We start from the raw sequence: 21,169 nt of genomic DNA on the forward strand, positions 1-21,169 counted from the left end.
TATTCTCCTGCCTCAATAGCGTATTACATTTACTTAGTTTCTATTGTATATAATCATCCACTGCCCTCAGCCCCATCTGCCAGTCCTTGCTCGGCAAAAGCCACACTGTTGAGGCTGTGAAAGTATAACTGAGCCTTGAACACTATGGGTTTGAAATACGAAGGTCCACTTATACACAGACTTTTTTCAGTACATGTATTGGAAAAGTTTTCTGAGATTTGCAACAATTTGAAAAAATCTGCAGATGAACTGTATGGCCTAAAAATATTTCCTGCCTCCCCTTCCACCTCTTCTGCTTCTGCCACTCCTGAGACAGCAAGACTAGCCCTTAACTCCTCAGCCTATTCAACATGAAGATAATGAGGATAAAGAGCTTTATAATGACCACTTTTGCTTAATAAATAGTAAATATATTTCTCTTATGATTTTCTTAAGAATTTTTATCTCTAGCCTATTGTAAGAATAGAGTATACAATACATATAACACAAAAAATAATGTTAATCAACTTTATATTATCAATAAGTGTTCTAGGCACCAGTAGGGAATTAATAGTTAAGTTTTGGGGGAGTCAAAAGTTATACATGGATTTTTCTCATGTAAGGTAGGCACCCTTTCACACCACAGTTTTTAAAAGTTGATGGTAATTTGACTTTATTGGTATATCAAAGTACTCAAAATGCTCAGTTAAGGCTTATTTTTGAAGGAACTAAAAATTATATATATATTTTGATACAGAGTCTCACTCTCTGTCACCCAGTCTGGAGTGCAGTGGCATGATATTGGCTCACTGCAACCTCTGCCTCCTGCAGTCAAATGATTCTTCTGCCTCAGTCCCCCTCCCGAGTAGCTGGGATACAGGTGCCTGCCACTGCACCTGGCTAAGTTTTGTCATTTTAGTAGAGACAGGGTTTCATCATGTTGGCCAGGCTGATCTCACACTCATGACCTGAGATAATCCGCCTGCCTTGGCCTCCCAAAGTGCTGGGATTACAGGCAGGAGTCACCGTGCCCAGCCTGATGTATGTATTCTTCAGTATGAATAAATTATAAAATAAAAAGAACGTTATATATATCTAAATGGATCTAATGCATTTATTAATAATATAGGGAATGTTCCTTATACATTGGAGGATTTCTTAATTCTGGTTTGGAGGTTTGCGTGTTGACTCACAAAAGTAACTGTGATGCAATACTTACTCACGCTAGGACTATCTATAAAAATTCAATATCAATTATATGAACATGATTATACTTTTGGTTTCACAGCACATCTTTCAGCAGAGCCAAAGTTAAATCATTTCACTATTCATATGAAATATCAGGACTCATGAAGTAGGCATCAAATTGAGTGGTTAGGAGCATTTCCTCTCAGGGCTGCCCTTAACCTATACTTAGATTAAGGAACCATCAATTTATCATGATAAAAAAGGGCTGCTACTCAAACTTTTTGAAATTGTTCCTCTTTGTCTCAGCCTAGCATGCAGAATGTTGAATGTAAAGAATCCTACCTTTACATAGGGTTGGTTTCCAACTCATGCATATATTCCAGAATGCCATGACACATCAATGAGTGCTGCAATGTGATGTGGTTGTGATGACGCTCCATGCTACCCAATGATGCACCATAAAATACCCAAAATGGTCAGTCTTAATGTGAAGTAAGTACTAAGTTCATGGCTTGAAAATATTGAAGAAGATTACTTCACTTGCTCTGTAGCTCCATTTATAAGAGTCCTTTAGTTCTTAAATATGGTTTACATAGTGTAACTATCATAATATCAAGGGTATTCATGATAGTTGTCATTTATTGAGCACTCACTATATGCTAGGATCTGGTATTACTTGTTCATGTATCTTATCCATTTGATCTGCATAAGAGCATGTAACTATCTTTATTTTTTATTTTCAGATGAGGAATCTGAATCTTTCAAATATTAAGTAACTTAGTATGTGGTGGAATTTGTATATGAAAATCCACATTGGTTTGACTCTTAAGCTCATCCAAGACACTAAGCTATGCTGCCCCCATGATCTAGGTTATGTGCCACATCATTGTAAATGATCACCCTCTAAATTTCCAACTGGAAAAAGACTAAGCAATTTCCAGTATGAATAGTCCACTTTCCCTTCAAATAGAAAGTGAAACATTTCTGATGACTGATCTGCACAACGTGTTTTCACCTCAATAACAAGAATATGAAAATGGAAAGTATTGCATATGTTAAATAGCTTGATTTAACCTCAATGTATACATATATCAAAACATCATGTCATATACTACAAATATGAAGTTACTTGTCAATCAAAAAGAAGAAGAAAATGAGAAAAATAGGGCTAGAACAGAAACGAAGCCTATGAGAGCATAGAGGTGCGACATTGTAGACCAACTGTGAACTCCAAACAAAGTCTCCAAAAGAATCTTTTGAAATCTTTGGGCAAGTCTCTCAATCTCTCTGAATCACAATTGCCTCATCCACCAGAACAGATGACAGCGCAGGCCCCTACTTCACTTTGGAATGGGCATGACACTTTTCTAGCCTTATTTCCCATACTTGGTCATACCCTGACATCAGGTCTTTATTCCATGTAAAAGATTTGTTGGGAAGGCCTTTGAGGGGCCTCCTCATCTTTCCACAGAGCTTTCCATTAAACAGAGGCAAAATTAAACCATGTCCTAGTTTTCTATGGCACTCTGAACCTTCTTATCATTTGATGTATTAGAATTACTTTGTATCTGGCCCACACCACTGAGCGCCTGGTGAACCTATACTGCTCCTCTTCATAAAAAATAAAGCAGGTGGCTCACACAAAATACGCTCTCAACAAATGTGGAATAGAAGGCATAATTCATGATTATTTCATTCTACTAAATGCATGACATTATTTGGACTATGCACTGTGATACACCATTAAAAATAAGTGATCTTTTAAAATATTTCCCAGAATTAGGACAGATGCACTGTGACTCTTATTATTATTATTATTATTATTATTATTATTATTATTATTTGAGTCGGAGTCTCGCTCTGTCACCCAGGATGGAGTGCAGTGGCATGACTTTGGCTCACTGCAACCTCTGCCTCCTGTGTTCAGGGGAGTCTCCTGTCTCAGCCCTCCCAAGTAGCTGGAACTACAGGCACGCGCCATCACGCCCGGCTAATTTTCTTTGCGTTTTTAGTAGAGATGGGGTTTCGCCATCTTGGTCAGGCTACTCTCGAACTCCTGACCCTCAGGTGATCCACCCACCTCGGCCTCCCAAAGTACTGGGATTACAGGCATGAGCCACTGAGCCTGGCCTGACCCACATTCTTAAAAGGGCTGTGTTACTGAAACAATCAGGAAAGAGATACATATCTCCAGGTGAAGGAAAATGAACAATGGTTTTTCTCTTCTTCAAGTCAAGAAAAATCCAGTTCTTTAGTTGACAGTACATCCAAGTTAGTCAAATTAAGCAGCTTCCTGCCTCCTCTTCATTTTATCTACTTGTCATGATTAAATATCCTACTAGGTTGTAAGTGGGCCCTCAATGCTGACCTTTTTATCTTGGGATTTGAGAGGCACATTCTAGAACACTATCCTTCACCTAAATGCCAATATGCCACCAGTAGAAATTATCCTTTAGGCTAAATATTGTTCTTCCCAGAAATCCTGTTCTCAAGGATGAGTTTAATCCTAAATCCCTTTATCAGAGTGGAAAACAGCAGATTTCAGAGTCAGATGAAGAATTCAAATCCACCTGGCTTTGAACATTATCGACTGTGGGATGGTGTAGGTAAAATTTTAAGTGTATAATTTGGCAATAATAAATCATCAATAAATATTAATGTTGATGAGGGCCCTGGGCCACGTAAAGAAATAAGGAGTGAGGGGATTTGAAATTCTGGCCACTTTCACAGAAATGGGTGGTAAGGGGTTCTTGATTGAGATAGAAGCCCATCCTACATGAAACAATTCCTCATTAAGAGCTCTCTCTCATCCTTTATTCTTGTTGGAAACATCAGGCAAAGTCATTCTGGGTCTTAAAGTACTTTTACATACGGAACTCTTCTATTTAATCCCCGTCTGTTGTAGATGTTAAGTATACAAAGAGGTTGTCAGAATTTGAAACGTCGGGACTTTTAACTGTGTGATACTAGTTCCCAAACTCCAGTCCTGCTCGCCCTCAAAAACGACTTGCAGCTAGAGGTTTAAGTTCCACTTCCTCTCCGCGAATCCTTACGCACGAGGGAGGCGGGGCGTGTGTCCTCCGCGCGTGGTTTTCGGGTAGCACCTTCTGGGGAGCCGCCTGCCTCCACCCACGGCCCGGCCTTGACGTCATGGGCTGCGGCCCCATCCCGGCTGAGCCTATAAAGCAGCAGGTGCGCGCCGCCCTACAGACGTTCGCACACCTGGGTGCCAGCGCCCCAGAGGTCCCGGGACAGCCCGAGGCGCCGCGCCCGCCGCCCCGAGCTCCCCAAGCCTTGGAGAGCGGCGCACACTCCCGTTCTCCACCCGCTCTTCCAACACCCGCTCCTTTTGGCCGCAACTCGCGTCCCAGAGACCGAGTTGCCCCAGAGACCGAGACGCCGCCGCTCCGAAGGACCAATGAGAGCCCCGCTGCTGCTGCCGGCGCCGGTGGTGCTGTGGCTCTTGATACTCGGCTCAGGTGAGGATTCACCGGCGCTGAACTGCTGGACTGTCCTCCCATGGCAGGCAAAAGCTGTTGCCTCTTGAGTTTGGCTCTTGCTTCTCCAAAAATCGCCCTTTAGCGCCCCGGACCCTGCGCCGCAGGAGGTGATCACTGTAGCTCCCTCCCTAGGAGGAAGAGAGAAGGGCAGATGTCTCAGACGTCCAGGACAAGGTGTCCCAGAGAATCCCTGTACTTTTTCTTTCGTTCAGCTGAGGAGACGGGAGAGATCATTTGAACTTAACCCTTCGTTTCACAGATTAAAAAGACCAAAGTCTAGAGAGGTGAAGTGATTTCCGCAGATCTTGGACCCCGCAGTGTTTGCTGCCTCCTGCCTAATTCTCCATCTCCTCTGTCTAGTGATTTCTTCTTTACCTTCCTAGAGGGACTCAGAGTGTCCTGGCAAGTGGTTAAAAGCACCACTTTGATGCTGTTTTATTGAGACCTAAGAAAAAGCAAGATAAAGCAGTGCCTTAACTCTGGGCCCCAAATCTTAGTACTCAGTTTATTGTCTATGTAGTAGTAGTAATAATAATAATAATGACAAATGACAATAATAATCGATATAATTAACCACTGTTTATATTATGTTTTACATTTTATGTACATAATCTTTTAAAAATATGAACACATATTAAGAAAATCTGATATTTATATCTAGAACCTATTGAAATCGTCCAGGATGGCATTCTAGCCAAAAAAGAAATGCATTTGGAATGTGAAGTGATGGGAATTTTTAGACATTACCCATCAAGTAATCATATTAGATTAATTTGCCAATTTGGCGGGATTTTTTTCATGTGGAAATTAATGTGGATTATCTGTGGAAAAAAACTTCATAAAAGCAGCTCTGTAATTGGGACAGCTGAATTTGCTTGCTGGCAAAAATGTAAAGTCTCTTTCATAGAAATGACTCAATCACAAACAATAGCACATGTGCAATAACTGCTTTGATGTCAAAAGATAAACATTTCTTCCTAACACGGCTGACTGGAGAGAAAGGCACCCCACTTTACCTTTTCTTTTTTTCCCTTACTCTGTCCCCTGCAGGCCATTATGCTGCTGGAACGGACCGCAATGACACCTACTCCGGGAAGCGTGAACCATTTTCTGGGGACCACAGTGCTGATGGATTTGAGGTTACCTCAAGAAGTGAGATGTCTTCAGGAAGTGAAATTTCCCCTGTGAGTGAAATGCCTTCTAGTAGTGAACTGTCCTCGGGAGTCGACTATGACTATTCAGAAGAGTATGATAACGAACCACAAATACCTGGCTATATTGTAGATGATTCAGTCAGAGGTGAGTAGAGGATAAAGCAAAAATATGGCCTATGAGATGTGGGTTTATATGAGCAAAGCTGCTTCAGAAGTGGAGCTGCTCCCCAGATTTTTTAGTGGCTTTATTGTATGTACATCTGTTGGATATCCCCTAGGTAAACTGAGACAAAAAGAACCATAATGTGGACACATCCTATCTGGCCAGAGTGATCATAAATGATGTATGTCTCATTTTTAAACCTAATCTTCGCAATGACTTTAAGTAGGAATTGTCATCCTCATTTTACAGATGTGATGACTGAAGCCCAAACAGGTTTTGCTCTAGGTTCCACAGGTAACAAGCAGATGAGTTAAAATTAGAGCTCCAGTTTGTTTGATTCTATGCAGAAGAGACGCTAAGCTCTTTCCCACTATGCTACACGACCCCCATTCTGAGAGACAAATTTAGACATTAACCATTCCTATCTACTTTGTATCTATCTTACACAGGTAACAAGCAGATGAGTTAAAATTAGAGCTCCAGTTTGTTTGATTCTATGCAGAAGAGAGGCTAAGCTCTTTCCCACTATGCTACACGGCCCCCATTCTGAGAGACAAATTTAGACATTAACCATTCCTATCTACTTTGTATCTGTCTTAGCTTTTGTATCCCCTTCCCCCACACCACCACAAATAACTGCATTTTAACACAAATAAGGGAGCAGAGGAAGTAATGGGACAGGAGGCATTAGTCTTTAGCATTTAAGTACTAGGTGGTGAGAAACTGATGGAATAATAATAATAATAATGCCATCTGGAAATATTAAAGAAGGCTGAATATACATAGATTTTGTATTGCTAAAATCACTCTTTAACCCCAAATCGCATTTGTTAGTTATATAATAGTGACCCATGGTTTCTTTCACTTTCCTGTTATCTCATATTTTAAAAACGCCCTTTCTTTGGAGTGAAAGTACCAAAGTGAGAGATAAATATTGCGTACTTTGGAGTTTGAAGGAAGAAGAGGTTAACAATAAACAAGGTCTAAATATCCTAAGAGCATCCACTACAGAGGCAGGGCAAGATGGTTTCAGAGCTCTTGAAGGCCTTTTCTGTCCTGGCTTGAGTTTCGCTGGCTTCTCCCAGGGAAACTGTCTGGTTCTGAGAACTGGTGAAGGGACATCAAGTGGTACCACAGGGACAGTGACTGGAGTGAGTGGGAGGTGAGAAAACCTTTAGCACACACTCCACTTAATTCCCCTCCTTCTGAAAGTGTACTTTTCTGTGAGGTGGGGAAGGGGGGTTTATGTGTGCTTATTTTTGAAGGCATGAGATTAGACCATCAAGGTGTCTAGAAACTGTTCTCTTAAACATGTTTCAAGTTGTTAACACTTCAGAAGACCAAGTAAATGATTAGTAGTACAAATGATGACTAGTGCTTAAAATTGCAATGCATTGTGAAATAGAGTGAAAATGTTGGCTGAATACCTTCACAAGGCTAAGTTAAATGTCCATGATGTTAGTGCTTATTGCGACACTTCAGCATAGTGTCTATTTATTATTTGCCTCCGTCTATATAGTTTATCATCTATCTGATAAAGTGAAGTTATGTTCATTCAAAATATTTCTCTTAAAGGACTTTTCTATCTTGTGCTTTTTTATCATCAGAGAAAAGTTTCAGCATAAAAATTGCATAACCACCTCTTAAACATTTGCTACTAATTTTACTTTTGTTAAATGTTATAATAATCTGCTAAAATATTCAGTATTTATTTTGCATTTCCTTAATCACAGATATTCTGTCTTTGATACCGTAGTTGACCTTCACTATGTTTCTTATGTTTTGTATTTAATGGGTGCTGCATGACCATTATGACTAATAGTATTTTCTCTTTACTGAAATCTGTTTGCTAAATATTCACTTGGATAAACCTCTGCAGACATTAGCGTAACAAAATGCACAGCACTAACATGGAAAGCCCTTTCCTATCTTTGGTATGTGGGTAAACTACACCTTGCATAACTGCAAGACTGAACAAAAGTTTCTGTGGATCTGATAAGATAAATCTCTGAAGCATTGAATATAAATGTTCCTGGGCTCCTGTTTTCAAATAGATTGACCACAGAAATGAGCTCCATGGAAAGTATCAATTTGATTATAGTCTGTTGTAATCTGGGAGTTGGAGCATTATAACGTAGAGTAACTCTAATTTATAATTCTCATTTTTTTCCACCTGCACGTAGTACTCACTAATTCCCAACTATAATCATGAGTGGACACTACTTTTTGGTAGAAAAAAACTGAAAATTATACATTATAGTTACTCAATCCTTTCTAACTTTTATATTGTGTTAGGTAATGAGGTGTGTATGGCTGTTACCCCTGTGAGCTCTCACTGCTATGACATCTTTCTCTCGTGTCTCTAAAATGATATTCAAGTTTGAGAGACTCTTGTCAGTAAATCTTTTCTGTTTTAGTTGAGCAGGTAGTTAAGCCCCCCAAAAACAAGACCGAAAGTGAAAATACTTCAGATAAACCCAAAAGAAAGAAAAAGGGAGGCAAAAATGGAAAAAATAGAAGAAACAGAAAGAAGAAAAATCCATGTAATGCAGAATTTCAAAATTTCTGCATTCACGGAGAATGCAAATATATAGAGCACCTGGAAGCAGTGACATGCAAGTAAGTTTTCCCCAAAGTATATACAATTCTGTATTTATAGCACCATGTCTGAAACCCCTAACTGCAGGAAACCATTTATTTTTCCAATGTATAAACCAAGGGTCAGTAAACTTTTTGTTAAAGCACCAGATAGTAAGTATTATAGGCTTAGTGGGCCAAGATTGTTATATGTACTTAAACAACCAATTAAAGTGTAACCATTTAAAAATGTAAAAATTGGTGGGTACAGTGGTTCACACCTGTATTCCCAGCACTTTGGAGGTCGAGGTGGGCAGATCCCTTGGGCCCAAGAGTTCGAGACCAGCCTGGGCAACATGGGGTGAAACCCCATCTCTGCAAAAAATGCAGAAGAATTTAGCTGAGTACAATGGTGACAGCCTGTAGTCCCAGCAACCTGGGAGGCTGAGGTGGGAGAATTGCTTGAGCTCGAGAGGTTGAGACTGCAGTGAGCTGTGATCGCACCACTACACTCCCACCTGGGTGACAGAGCGAGGCCCTGTCTCAAAACAAAACAGAAATGTAAAAACTATTCTTTGCATGCAGGTTGTTTAACAAAACAAAAAAGCAGCAAATGGCCATATTTGACCCATGGACTGTAGTTTGCTGACCCTTGGTATAAACCATTATTTTTTGTGCATGCTCGTGCTTGCTCTGTCTCTCTCTTTCTTTCTATATATATATGTGTGTGTGTGTATATATATATATACACACACACACATATATGTGCGTGTATTTTTTAAAAACTCCTTTAAAAAAGGACCTAAAGGTAATTTTTACATAATCTTTCACATTGTTTTAACCTCCTCCCCGCTTACCTCCCACAAGCTGCTAGCACATTAAATAATAGTGGAATGTATCAACTGCATAACAAATCACTGAACTCATCGGTTGGTCATAAGAGAAACACAAAGAATGACAAGGTGTGTCTTCTTGGAATATCACACCCAAACTAATCTCAACTTGTTCTTATACTAATAGATGCTTAGTTAGAATGCATTCTGTGTCTCATTATTTAAAATATGAGTACATGGCATAACTTTTTTAGTGTCGGAATTAAATGGTTCTTTATGATCTGGAAAGTAAGCTTAAGATACACAGAATGTTTTTGTGATTATAATTTTTAAATGTGAATTGTTTGTAGATGTCAGCAAGAATATTTCGGTGAACGGTGTGGGGAAAAGTCCATGAAAACTCACAGCATGATTGACAGTAGTTTATCAAAAATTGCATTAGCAGCCATAGCTGCCTTTCTGTCTGCTGTGATCCTCACAGCTATTGCTGTTATTACAGTCCAGTAAGTATGACATAACTTACAAATTCTTAACACAATAATGGGAGGTTAATTTTTTCAGTATTTCTCTCATACTATGGTATTTTAGATGAATTATTCTATTGTTGTCACATGATCTTTGGTTTATATTTTTGTATTTTATTGACAAATATCACAGAAAGTGGTCAGTATTTATGACCGTGGCCACCATTGAAATGTAATATGTAAAGCCCTTTTATAGAAGATCTAGAAAATTTTTGAACTTAAATAATTGAGGGTTTTATTTCATGTCATTTTTCTGCTCATGGTTACTTTAGAATCTCAGAAAATATTTATATCTTCTGTGAAATCCTATGCTTCATCAAGTCTCAGAAGCTAATTAAGACCTGGTTTGTAGGAGGTTCATAGTATCAGACATACTGCTTTGATACCAAAAACGACAAAGAACTACAAATCATCAGCAGCCAAGAACAGATATGTTTTCTGCTCATGTTAGAATGCAAAATTCTAAGTTAGGAATATAACATGGTACTAATTTACTTACAGCCTATGCTTATTTTGTTACTATCAAATATGAGGACTAAATTGTTAAAAAACAAATTTCCATCATATGACATGGCATAGCAAGCAAGGACAATTCTATTACTGTTTCACTACAGCATATCTTCCCTGTGCTCATAATAACAGATCACACACTTCACTTCATCACTAGTGAATGTTAGGACTAGACTGTCCCAGGTAGTAGGCACTGATGGGTGCATCAAAATGGCATTGTCTGTCAAACAGAAGTCACTGAATGAGGGAAGTTGGGGGAGGACATGGATGGCTCTGTGATGACTCATGTCCTACTAGAGCTTGGGAAAAGCAAGGGACTCATTCTTCTAATTTTAGGTCTTGGTAAATAACCTTAACAGCTATCCAGTGTGTACATGACCTACCAAGACTACCATTCAGGAAACAAGGGTTTATCTTCTGCCATTGTTTACAATTATTTTAAATTTAGATCATATCATGATAAAATGACACAAATTATTTCATCATGCATATAAAGTTTGATATGTAGCTTAAATTTGTTTTGTACACCCTAGAATTTGTCCTGGTTTTTCAGTACCGCAAGCCAGATATGCAAAGGGGTTTAGGAGAGGGACTCTCAGACAAACCATTATTATTTTTAAGGATAGAACAAAACAATCGCTAGTTAAGGAAGATGTTTTGTAGTAATTAAACTTGTAATTATTTGGCTTGAAATATTTCCTAATTTTTGCGGGAAGAATGGATAGATTTTGTTATGTTAGCACTCTTAAAATTAAACTGGCTTTTCTCCCGTTGTCTCCCATGTTCTCCTTGTGTTTGAAATATAAAACAAACACTAAACCTAAGCAAAAGTTGCTGGGTTTGTTTTCTTAATTGAGGTGAGTTTTTCCCTCTACTATTACAATAAAAGAAAACTTTTTAGGATTTTAATGATAATGTTTTGTGGTGGGTTAAAGACCTCCTAACAACAGGGGTTGTTTATACAACAACTAGAAGTTTTTAAATAATTGAGTTTTTAAAGTGGAAAGTAGCAGTAAATTAAACTAGAAGGATATATATTATACCTAGAAATAAATAAAGTTCAACTTGTTTTGTAAGCCTGTTTTAAAAATATTTAATCATTTACTTTGTGCGAGCATAGAGTCTTCCTGTGGCAAAACTATACTATCATCTTCTCCAGTTGAGCATGGCAGCTGTGCTAAGTTCTGCGAAAACAAGACATCCAGATATGTTTCATACCTTCTTAGAACTGGCATATCAAGACACATTTATTTAATTATAAGTCCTCTGGAAATAGGTTTATATAAAGTCAACATAAATACCTCCTTATAAATTGGTAATATTTTATAGCCAGATTTAGGTTTAGTGTCAAGTGTAGTGATTACTGGTCTATCACTACTCATGAAGTAGAACCCCCTGTGCTCATAAAAACCCCAGTCAAACATTTAGATGAATAGAGCTTTGATAACATTAAAATACCTTGTTCTCTGAAGTCTTAGAAAACGATACGTCAGGAAATATGAAGGAGAAGCTGAGGAACGAAAGAAACTTCGACAAGAGAATGGAAATGTACATGCTATAGCATAACTGAAGATAAAATTACAGGTTTGAGTTTTAAAATATATCTTTAGATCATATTCTATAATTTAAAAAATTTAACACTATATAATCTCAAGAAAAATATGGAATGTGTTCTTAATTATGTATACATTATGAACAATGGCTATATTAAAGTATTATTCTTTGAGTATGAGATGGAATTCAGTATTGAGAATAGACTATGTGTTTAATCAGTATTATTAGGGATATAAATATGAGAGACACTGATCCTATTCTCAAAGAACTTATTGTTTAGTAGATAGGAAAAAAAAAATGTAAAAAACCAGAATACTAGAGATGTAAAATAAATGTCATGGGAAAGGAACCAATGGAGTATAAGAAGTTTCCAGTGAAAATCAGAAAGAATCCAGTGGAATTTATTTAGGGAGGAGGAAAATATGTGTTCAGGATGGCCTTGGAAGTGAACCTTCAAGGACTAGTAAGATTGGTTCAAGAAACTGAATGGAAAGGAAGGGTTATACTGAGAAATGGAATAGATCATTTTAGAAACTTGTGAAAAATGGCTTAGTCTAAATGAGTGTTAGGGGAGATACAGTTGTGTTGATAGGTTGAGCTCACATGGTGGAGAGCCACAATTGGGGGTGCTTGCACTGAAAATGTGAGGGCATGGAGACAGACAATTGGTTGAATACTCTTTTTTACAAAAGGAAATAGAAAGGGAGGGGGATGTAAATCTGATAAATAGGTTGGTGAGAACATATATTTTATTTTCTTGTAAAGAGCTAAGCATGTTGTGGGTATAAGGTAAGAAAGTGTGAAGAGGAATATTTCATTGACAATGAAAGTGAGAAGCTAAGGAAGAAAACTCCCAGAGGAAGAGGGAGGCAAGGAAATCAAGAACACACTTGATTTCTGTCAGTCTGTCAGAAGTCTGCCTGAAGAAGGAACTTTATTTCCTTAGACATTCAAGAGAGATGATGTCATTTCAGTTATTGATTGTCTAACTTCTGTAGGTTTAAGGTTACTTGAGGGCTGGGCACTGTGGCTGAGGCCTATAATCCCAGCACTTTGGGAGGCTGAGGTGGGCGGATCACCTGAGGTCAGGAGTGCAAGACCAGTCTAGCCAACATGGTGAAACCTTTTCTATACTAAAAATACAAAAAAATAGCTGGGTGTGGTGGTGAATGCCTATAATTCCAGCTACTCGGGAGGTTGAGGCAGGTGAATTGCTGCAATTGGGAGGTGGAGGTTGCAGTAATCTGAGATTGTGCCATTGCACTCCAACCTGGGCAACAAGAGTGAAACTCCATCTTAAAAAAAAAAAAAAAAAAAAAAAAAAAAAAAAAAAAAAAAAAAAAAAAAAAAAAGAGTTACTTGAGGTGCTTGTTGAATATGCATATTCCTAAGCCCAACCCTAAATCCACTGAATCAGAATTTCTATTTTTAATGTACACTCCAGATGGTTCTGATGCTTGAACAACACTATATTTAGCATTGGTTAAGTACAGATATTTTGTTATTAGCCTATTGCAGAATTAGCTCAATAATTCATAAAATGGATAATTATTCATACCAATGCTATGCTCAGTATTTATTGCATCAAAGTTTTTAATGTATTGGCTTAATATGATAAAGCTAAGACCACCAATGTGAATAAGGATGAATTTTTGGTTATTTTAGTGCCACTGAGATTTTTCAGCATAGATCCCAGAATTATTTTAGGAAAGAGAATATGCTGTGCTAGCACATAGTGGCTGCCTACTAACTGGTAGTTACTATTATTATGCCCTTGGTACTAATTTTCCTAAATTAAAAGCATATCATAAATACACTGAGACACTTAATCTTTGATTTTAATTATGTCCACTGCATAGATTTGGTTATGAAAACTATTTCTCATGACTGCTGTTGCATTTCTATTAGCAGAATTTGATGCAACAGGTTTGAGCATATGCAGACTTCTGCTGAAGTAGGTGTATAATCAAAGCGGGTGTGAAAGACGAACTCAAGCCAAAGTAAGAGTTGGTCTCTGAAAAATCAGCATTTCTCATACGATGTACTAGAAAACAACTGATAGAAATTCTGATTCCTGATTATGCTTTAAAGTTTCTTAAAGATCAGCTGGAATTGAGCTTATCTTTAACATTTTGTTTTATTTTATTTTCTCACAGGATATCACATTGGAGTCACTGCCAAGTCATAGCCATAAATGATGAGTTGGTCCTCTTTCCAGTGGATCATAAGACAATGGACCCTTTTTGTTATGATGGTTTTAAACTTTCAATTGTCACTTTTTGTGCTATTTCTGTATATAAAGGTACACGAAGGTAAAAAGTATTTTTTCAAGTTGTAAATAATTTATTTAATATTTAATGGAAGTGTATTTATTTTACAGCTCATTAAACTTTTTTAACCAAACAAATTGAGAGTTTGAATATTAGTTTTGATATTGCAAGACTACAGTGTATTTTTCTCCTAACAGTTGGTTGATCATTTAGAAGGCTTTTCGCCCTCTTTTTACTGTCTTTATGTTGGTTTTTAAAACTTATTTTTTTATTAGATGACACTCTTCATGGGAAAGTTATAATCTAGAGTCACATGGTTCTCCCACAAACGTGAATGTTTATAATAATAATCCCAAATTGGTCTTACTTATCCAATGTAGAACTTATACCAAGTGCTGTTAATTATAAAAGCATCTGGAATCAAGATAAGGTGCTACCTCTCTGTTACAGTGGACCTAGATATTATAAAAGAAAGCAAACTCACTGCCCATCACTATGACCATCATAGACAAGGAGAGAAAAATAGGTTTGAATATTACAAAAGTGACATATTAAGAGAACCAGGAAGTATTTACATTTGACACTGCTTTCCCTAATATCAAGACATGAATGTATGAAGTATCTAAAACCCACTTCTTCTTTCCCTCCCCTTGTTACTATTTTCTTACAATATTGTATTTTAAACCAATGTGTGTGTATTGGTGGTAGATGCTCTTTCAAGAACACTAAGGTTATGGGATGCCTCACAGTTTAATGTCTGGCTGATGAACTAAGTTGCCTGGTTACAAAACAAAACAACCTTTATGATATGTGTATGGGGGCATGGGGACTATTACCAGAGATCATCTCATAGAAGAGAAATTCATGAATGAAAGGTGCATTAAGAATCAACACCTTCATATGTCTCTGGCATATTATCCACCATATCCTTGCCCAGTGATCATCTAACCAATGAGCTCCCAGCCTCAGCTATACTTTATCACCACTTGAAGAGTTTCAAATGTCTAAGCTCCTAGACTCCCCTCCCAGAGGCTCCCATTTCAATGGACTAGAGTGAGTTGTTGGTATTAACACTTTAAAAAGATCCTTAGATATTTCCTATATGCAGCTAGTGTTGAGCCTCATCCTAGTTCACTAATATTTTTTGCTGATGATTCAAGTATAGTGGAAGACAGAAAAGCTCTGCCTTCGAGACATTTACCACCTAGTTAGCAGGAGGTGGTGTGTTTTCTCTATGCCATGCAGTAAATAACTGGCTGAAGTGTGCAGCAGGAATTCCTAGGATAGCTCCCAGGAAGCTATCACCTAGCTCAGCCTGAATGAGTCAGGGAGGGCTTCCTGGAGAGATGCTACCTGAAACCGTTTTGAAGGATGAATAGGAGTTATGGAGAGAAGATTGTTATAGGCATAAGCAAAATTACAAAGTCACAAAACAATATGACCTGAAAGAAAATACAGAAAATCATTAAGTATCATTGAGACTAACTGAGAAGTCAAAAGGATCTAAGGAAGCCAGGTGGTGAGGGCAGGGTCACCCTGTAGACCATGGGACGCAATGGGAAATCAGGGTAGAAACTTGATCAGATTTTCATTCCGGGCAAGTCATCAGACCACAGTGGTGGGGAGGGATTTTAGCCAAGCCAAAGGTTAGAAGATAGGCTTAGAAGCAATTGAGCTCTTCCAGGTGAAATGTAAAGGATATCTGAAGCTAAGAAGGGAAACTCAACATGGATTTGAAGTTTTATAAAAACATAAACACATAGTGGGGGTCAATGAGGTGCCCCTGTCGTCTCAGCTACTTGCGAGGCTGAGGCGGGACAAAAGCTTGAACCCAGGAGTTCGAGACTACTGTGTTATGATCACACGTATGAATAGCTACTGCACTCCAGCCTCAGAAATGTTGCAAGACCTTGTATCTGAAAAAAACAAAACAAAAACAACAAAAATGATTATTTATTATAAAAAGAAGGCTGAGAGTAATGAGATAATGCAAGAAGAGAAGAAATCTGGGATCACTCAGATTCCTGGCTTCAATGGCTAGGTGGCTGGTGAAATGATTTAAAGTAAGGAATCCTTGAACTGGCTTGTTCTATATTTTAGAAGGGAAACACAGCTTTTCATTTATTTTTGACTGAAGAATGACTCTTCTCTATTTTGTAAAGTTATCCTTTTACATTCGTGATAGATTTACGAGGAAATAACTATCAGCCTGGCCAGTTAGTCAATTAAATCAACCCTGATCCTTACCTCACATTTGAGATTGAACATGGGGAAGAAAAAGAGAAGGCCTACAAGTGTGATAATGAATTCTGCTTTGGATCGGTGAAGTTTGAGGTGCTGGAAGACATCCAGCAAGCAGTTAGATACACAAGAAGTTCATGGAGAAAAAAACTTGTAGATTGAGAGTTATCAAAATATATTTGATAACAAAAGCCACGTAAGCTCTCAAGATTACCAAAGGAGGCTATAATAAGCTAGAAGAAATATGCATGTTGACAATTTTTGCCAGCGGCCACCACTGTGAAGGTTCTAGGCTTGCTATCCCATATGCTTTTCTAGCCCTTAAAACAAAAGTTTATGAAGTCATTACAATGGAGTAGAAGGGAAAACACTACTACCTCAATAATAAATCTCAAATTTATTGAGTAGTTTGGTATCCCATAGACTCTTCTAAGTGCTTTACAAGTGGTAACTCATCTATTTTTTTAGAGGGTAGATACATTTTATAAATAATTAAAGCGAGGCTCAGAGAGATTAAGAAACTTAACCATGGTCACATAGCTAGTAAATGACAGGGTCAGGATCTCTGGCTACAGAACTGGTCCACTTAGACTACTCTCCTATTCCTCCTATAGTCAAGGTGTTTGTTTTAGGTTTGGAGAATTCTATATGTATGTTAGTTTTGCATAGTTTTGACTGCCATTCACTTATAAGATATTTAAATAGCTGGTTTATCTCTTTGAGACCCAAATATGGTGGCATTGTTTTTTTATATACCTGTGCTGTAGCCCCAAAATTTCCTCATCGTCTCCTAAAATACAACTGAACTCTTATTTATGTGTACACACAGAATGAAAAACAGAGACAATGATATATCAACCAAATAAATATTGGAAATACACGATTAAAGCTGGATGCTGCTCGTTAGCCACCCCACTTTCCAAAAAGGCTGTTTTTGTAATTGGTTAGATATCATGTACATATGTGTGTTTTCCTCAAGCTAAAGACAATTTATGAAATGCTGGTTAGGTTAGACTACGGCATTCCTTCTTGGAGGCAAACTCGATTAATTCCAGGATGTGATAAATAACATTCAGTTTTTCATTTTCCCCTGTTCATGATCTCAGAAACTAAAAGTCTATAGTCAAAGTTAATTTTAGATGACTAGTCAGGTTAAATGAGTGTGTATCAACATTTGTTTCCTTTTCCCTGGGTATCTCCAGCACTGTGGCACTTTGGGAGAGGAGCATGCTATTATTTTAGCCAGGTCCTCAAGAGATCCTCATTTTGTCAATTTATCTCAGAGAACAGCAAAATATTTTCCTTATTTGCCTGTATTATGCCCAAGCGTAGGTGCTTATTCTGTACATGAAAGAATCTACTTAGTAGCTTAAGAATCATAAAATTCTGCCTAAGCCTATTTCAGCTGAACTAATTCTTTCTCCCAGATAACTTTCTCCACTCTCCTTTTTGCCTCCAGCCTAGGTAAAATTATCCTGTTATATACTCTCATAACACTAACTTTCAACTCAATGCTTATTTGTATAATTCTTTATTTAATACCTTATTCCCCTACTTGTCTATAAGCTCCCAAGGGAAGGGACTGTGTCTTTTTTACTGCTCAATAAATATATGTTGATTGGAGAAGGAATGATTAGAGGACATTCAATATCATTTCTTTTTATAATTGTCATTACAGAAAGTGTTTTGCAACTGGGAGAGCTGTATGCATTTGAAGTCCTACATAATGTGTTTACTCAGTAGCAAAAATCCTTTTACAGGTTATGAAGTGACAATAATAACTTCTCAATGGATATGATTCCCACTTTATTTAAGAGTGTGTAAAAATTATACTCAAATTTTTCAGTCAGTTTTCATGGCCCTTACTTGGCTGTTCCTTTCAGGGAAAGTTTCTTTCATCTGACATTGCTTCTGATGTTAGATCCTCCTTCCTTCTTTATTTATTTTCTTCAAAACAGTAGGACTTATTTCTCTTATCTAGTGATAATTTTGGGTCCTTCGTGTCCAAATCACTCCCTATTCTTTCTTCCCATTATACCCTTCCTAGCCTCAGGTATCTTCTATTTTTACTTATTACCTCTATGATACCAACTATTTTAAAGCTTCTACATATGAGTAAGAACATGTGACAGTTAATTTTCTGTTCCTGCCTTATTTCATGTAACATAATATTCTCCAGTTTCATTCTTGTTGCTGTGAATGGCAGGATTTCATTCTTTTTCATGGCTGAATAGTATTCCATTGTGTATATACACCACAGTTTTAAATCCATTCCTATGTTATTGGCCACTTGGGTTAATTCCATATCTTGGCTACTGTGAATAGTACTGCAACAAACATGCAATGAACATGGGGATGGAGATAGCTCTTTGATATCCTGATTGCTTTTCCTTTGTATAAATGCCCAGTAGTCAGATTGCTGGATCACATGGTAGTTCTATTTGTAGTTTTCTGAGAGACATCCATACTCTTCTCTATACTAGTTTACTGTATGTTTATTAGTTCACTGTAGTTGTAGTTGACTGTTGTAGTTTACATTCCCACTGAGAGTGCATGAGTTCTCTTTTTTCCACATCTTCACTAGCATTTGCTATTTTTTGTCTTTTTTGATAATAGTCATCCTAACTGGAGTGAGATGATATTTCATTATAGTTTTTATTTGCATTTACCTGATGATTAGTAATATTAAAATTTAAAAATATTTGTCAGCCATTTGTATGTCTTCTTTGGAGAAATATCTGTTCAGATCATTTGCCCATTTTTTAATCAGATTGTTTGCTGTTGAGATGCTTGAGTTTCTTTTATATTGTGAATATTAATCACCTGTTGGATGAATACTTTGAGAATATTTTCTCTCATTCTCTAGCTTGTCTCTTTATCCTGTTGATTGTTTCCCTTGTTGTGCAAAAGCTTTTAACTTTAATATAATCCCATTTGTTTATTTTTGCTTTTATTGCCTATGCTTCTGAGGTCTTATTCATAAAATGTTTTCTCAGACCAATGTCCTGAAGCATTTTCCCTGTATTTTCTCTTGGTAGTTTTAAAGTTTCAGGTCTTATAGTTAGGCTGTAATCCGTTTTGAGTTGATTTCTGAATAGAGTGAGAGATAAGGGTCAAGGTTTATTTTTCTGTATATGCATATCCAGTATTACCAGTACCATTTATTGAAGAAACTTTCCTTTTCCCAGTGAATGTTCTTGGTATCTTTGTCAAAAAACAGTTGACTGTAGACACTTGGGTTAATTTCTGGGCTATCTAGTTTGTTCCATTTGTCTGTGTGTCTGGCATTTTGATAGAAATTGCATTGAATCTTTAGATTGTTTTGAGTCATATTTTCATTTTAAGAATATTAATTTTTTCAGTTTGTGAAAAAATTCCATTTTTAGGGTATCTTCTTCAATTTCATTTATCAGTGTTTTATAGTTTTCCTTGTAGAGACCATTAACCTCCTTGGTTAAATTTATTCCTATAAATTTAATATTTATATTAAATGTAAAAATACAAATACATAAATATATAAATAAATATATACATTATATATAAATATAACATATTAAAATAATTTTATAGTTATAGTTATTGTACATGAAATTTATTTCTTGATTTCTTTTCCAGCCAGTTCATTGTTTGTGTATAGAAACACTACTGACTTCGGTATGGTGATTTTGTATCCTGCAAATTTACTGAATTCAGTTATCAAGTCTAAGTTTTATGGCAGAGTCTTTAGATTTGTCTGTATGAAAGAGTATGTCATCTGCTAATAGGGACAACTGGACTTTCCCTTTTTCAATTTAGATGTCCTTTATTTGTTTCTCTTGCCTATTTGCTCTGGCTAGGACTTCCAGTGCTGTGTTGACTAAGAGTGATGAGACTGGGCATCTTTTTCTCGTTTGTGATCTTAGAGGAAAAGCTTTCTGCTTTTCCCCCTTTAGTATAATGTCAGCTGTGGGTTTGTCATATATAGTCTTTATTGTATTGAGGCACTTTCCTTTTATACCTAATTTATTGAGAGTCTTTTACCCTGAAGTAATGTTGAATGTTATCAAATGTTTCCTCTGCATATATAGAAATGATCATATGATTTTTGTCCTTCGTTCTATTGGTGTGTTGTATCATATTTATAGATTTGCATATGTTAAACCATCCTTGCATTCCTAGGATAAATCCCACTTGATCTTGATGCATGGTCTTTTTTTACATGCTGTTAGATTTTGTTTACTAGTATTGTGTTAAGAATTTTTGTATCAACATTAATTAGGAACATTGGTCTGTAGTTGTTGCTGTTGTTGTGTCCTTAATTAGTTTTGGTAGGAAGGTTATGCTGACCTCATAGGTTAAATATGGAAGAACTCCATTCCCTTTAATTTTTTTGAAATTGTTTGAGAAGAATTGGCATTAGTTCTTTTTTAGAGTTTGGTAGAATTCACCAGTGAACCCATCTTGCCCTAGACTATTCTTTGTTGAGACATTTTTTAGTGGTATGTTCAGATTTTCTGTTTATTCTTGGTTAAAACTTGGTAGGTTGTATGTGTCCAGAAATGTATTCATTTCCTCTAGTTTTTAATGTATTTGTGTATAGTTGTTCATAATTGTCTCTATCCTTTGCATTTCTGTGTCAGTCAGAATCATTTGTGTGTTACCTGCATGAAGAACATTGTGTCAGATGAGTTGGAATG

At 37.0% G+C, this 21,169-nt stretch overlaps 1 protein-coding gene across 1 annotated transcript; it reads left to right on the top strand.

Moving 5' to 3' along the window:
- The first annotated feature begins 4,317 nt into the window (after positions 1 to 4,317).
- Positions 4,318 to 14,389, top strand: AREG (amphiregulin). Its single transcript, XM_007998899.3, has 6 exons — positions 4,318 to 4,646; positions 5,718 to 5,966; positions 8,402 to 8,603; positions 9,745 to 9,897; positions 11,901 to 12,012; positions 14,139 to 14,389. The coding sequence occupies exons 1-5, from the start codon at positions 4,586 to 4,588 to the stop codon at positions 11,992 to 11,994; spliced, it is 759 nt and encodes a 252-aa protein (XP_007997090.2). The 5' UTR covers positions 4,318 to 4,585; the 3' UTR covers positions 11,995 to 12,012; positions 14,139 to 14,389.
- The last annotated feature ends 6,780 nt before the right edge of the window (positions 14,390 to 21,169 follow it).

This window comes from Chlorocebus sabaeus, chromosome 7 (assembly GCF_047675955.1).
Source record: "Chlorocebus sabaeus isolate Y175 chromosome 7, mChlSab1.0.hap1, whole genome shotgun sequence".
NCBI lineage: Eukaryota > Metazoa > Chordata > Mammalia > Primates > Cercopithecidae > Chlorocebus > Chlorocebus sabaeus.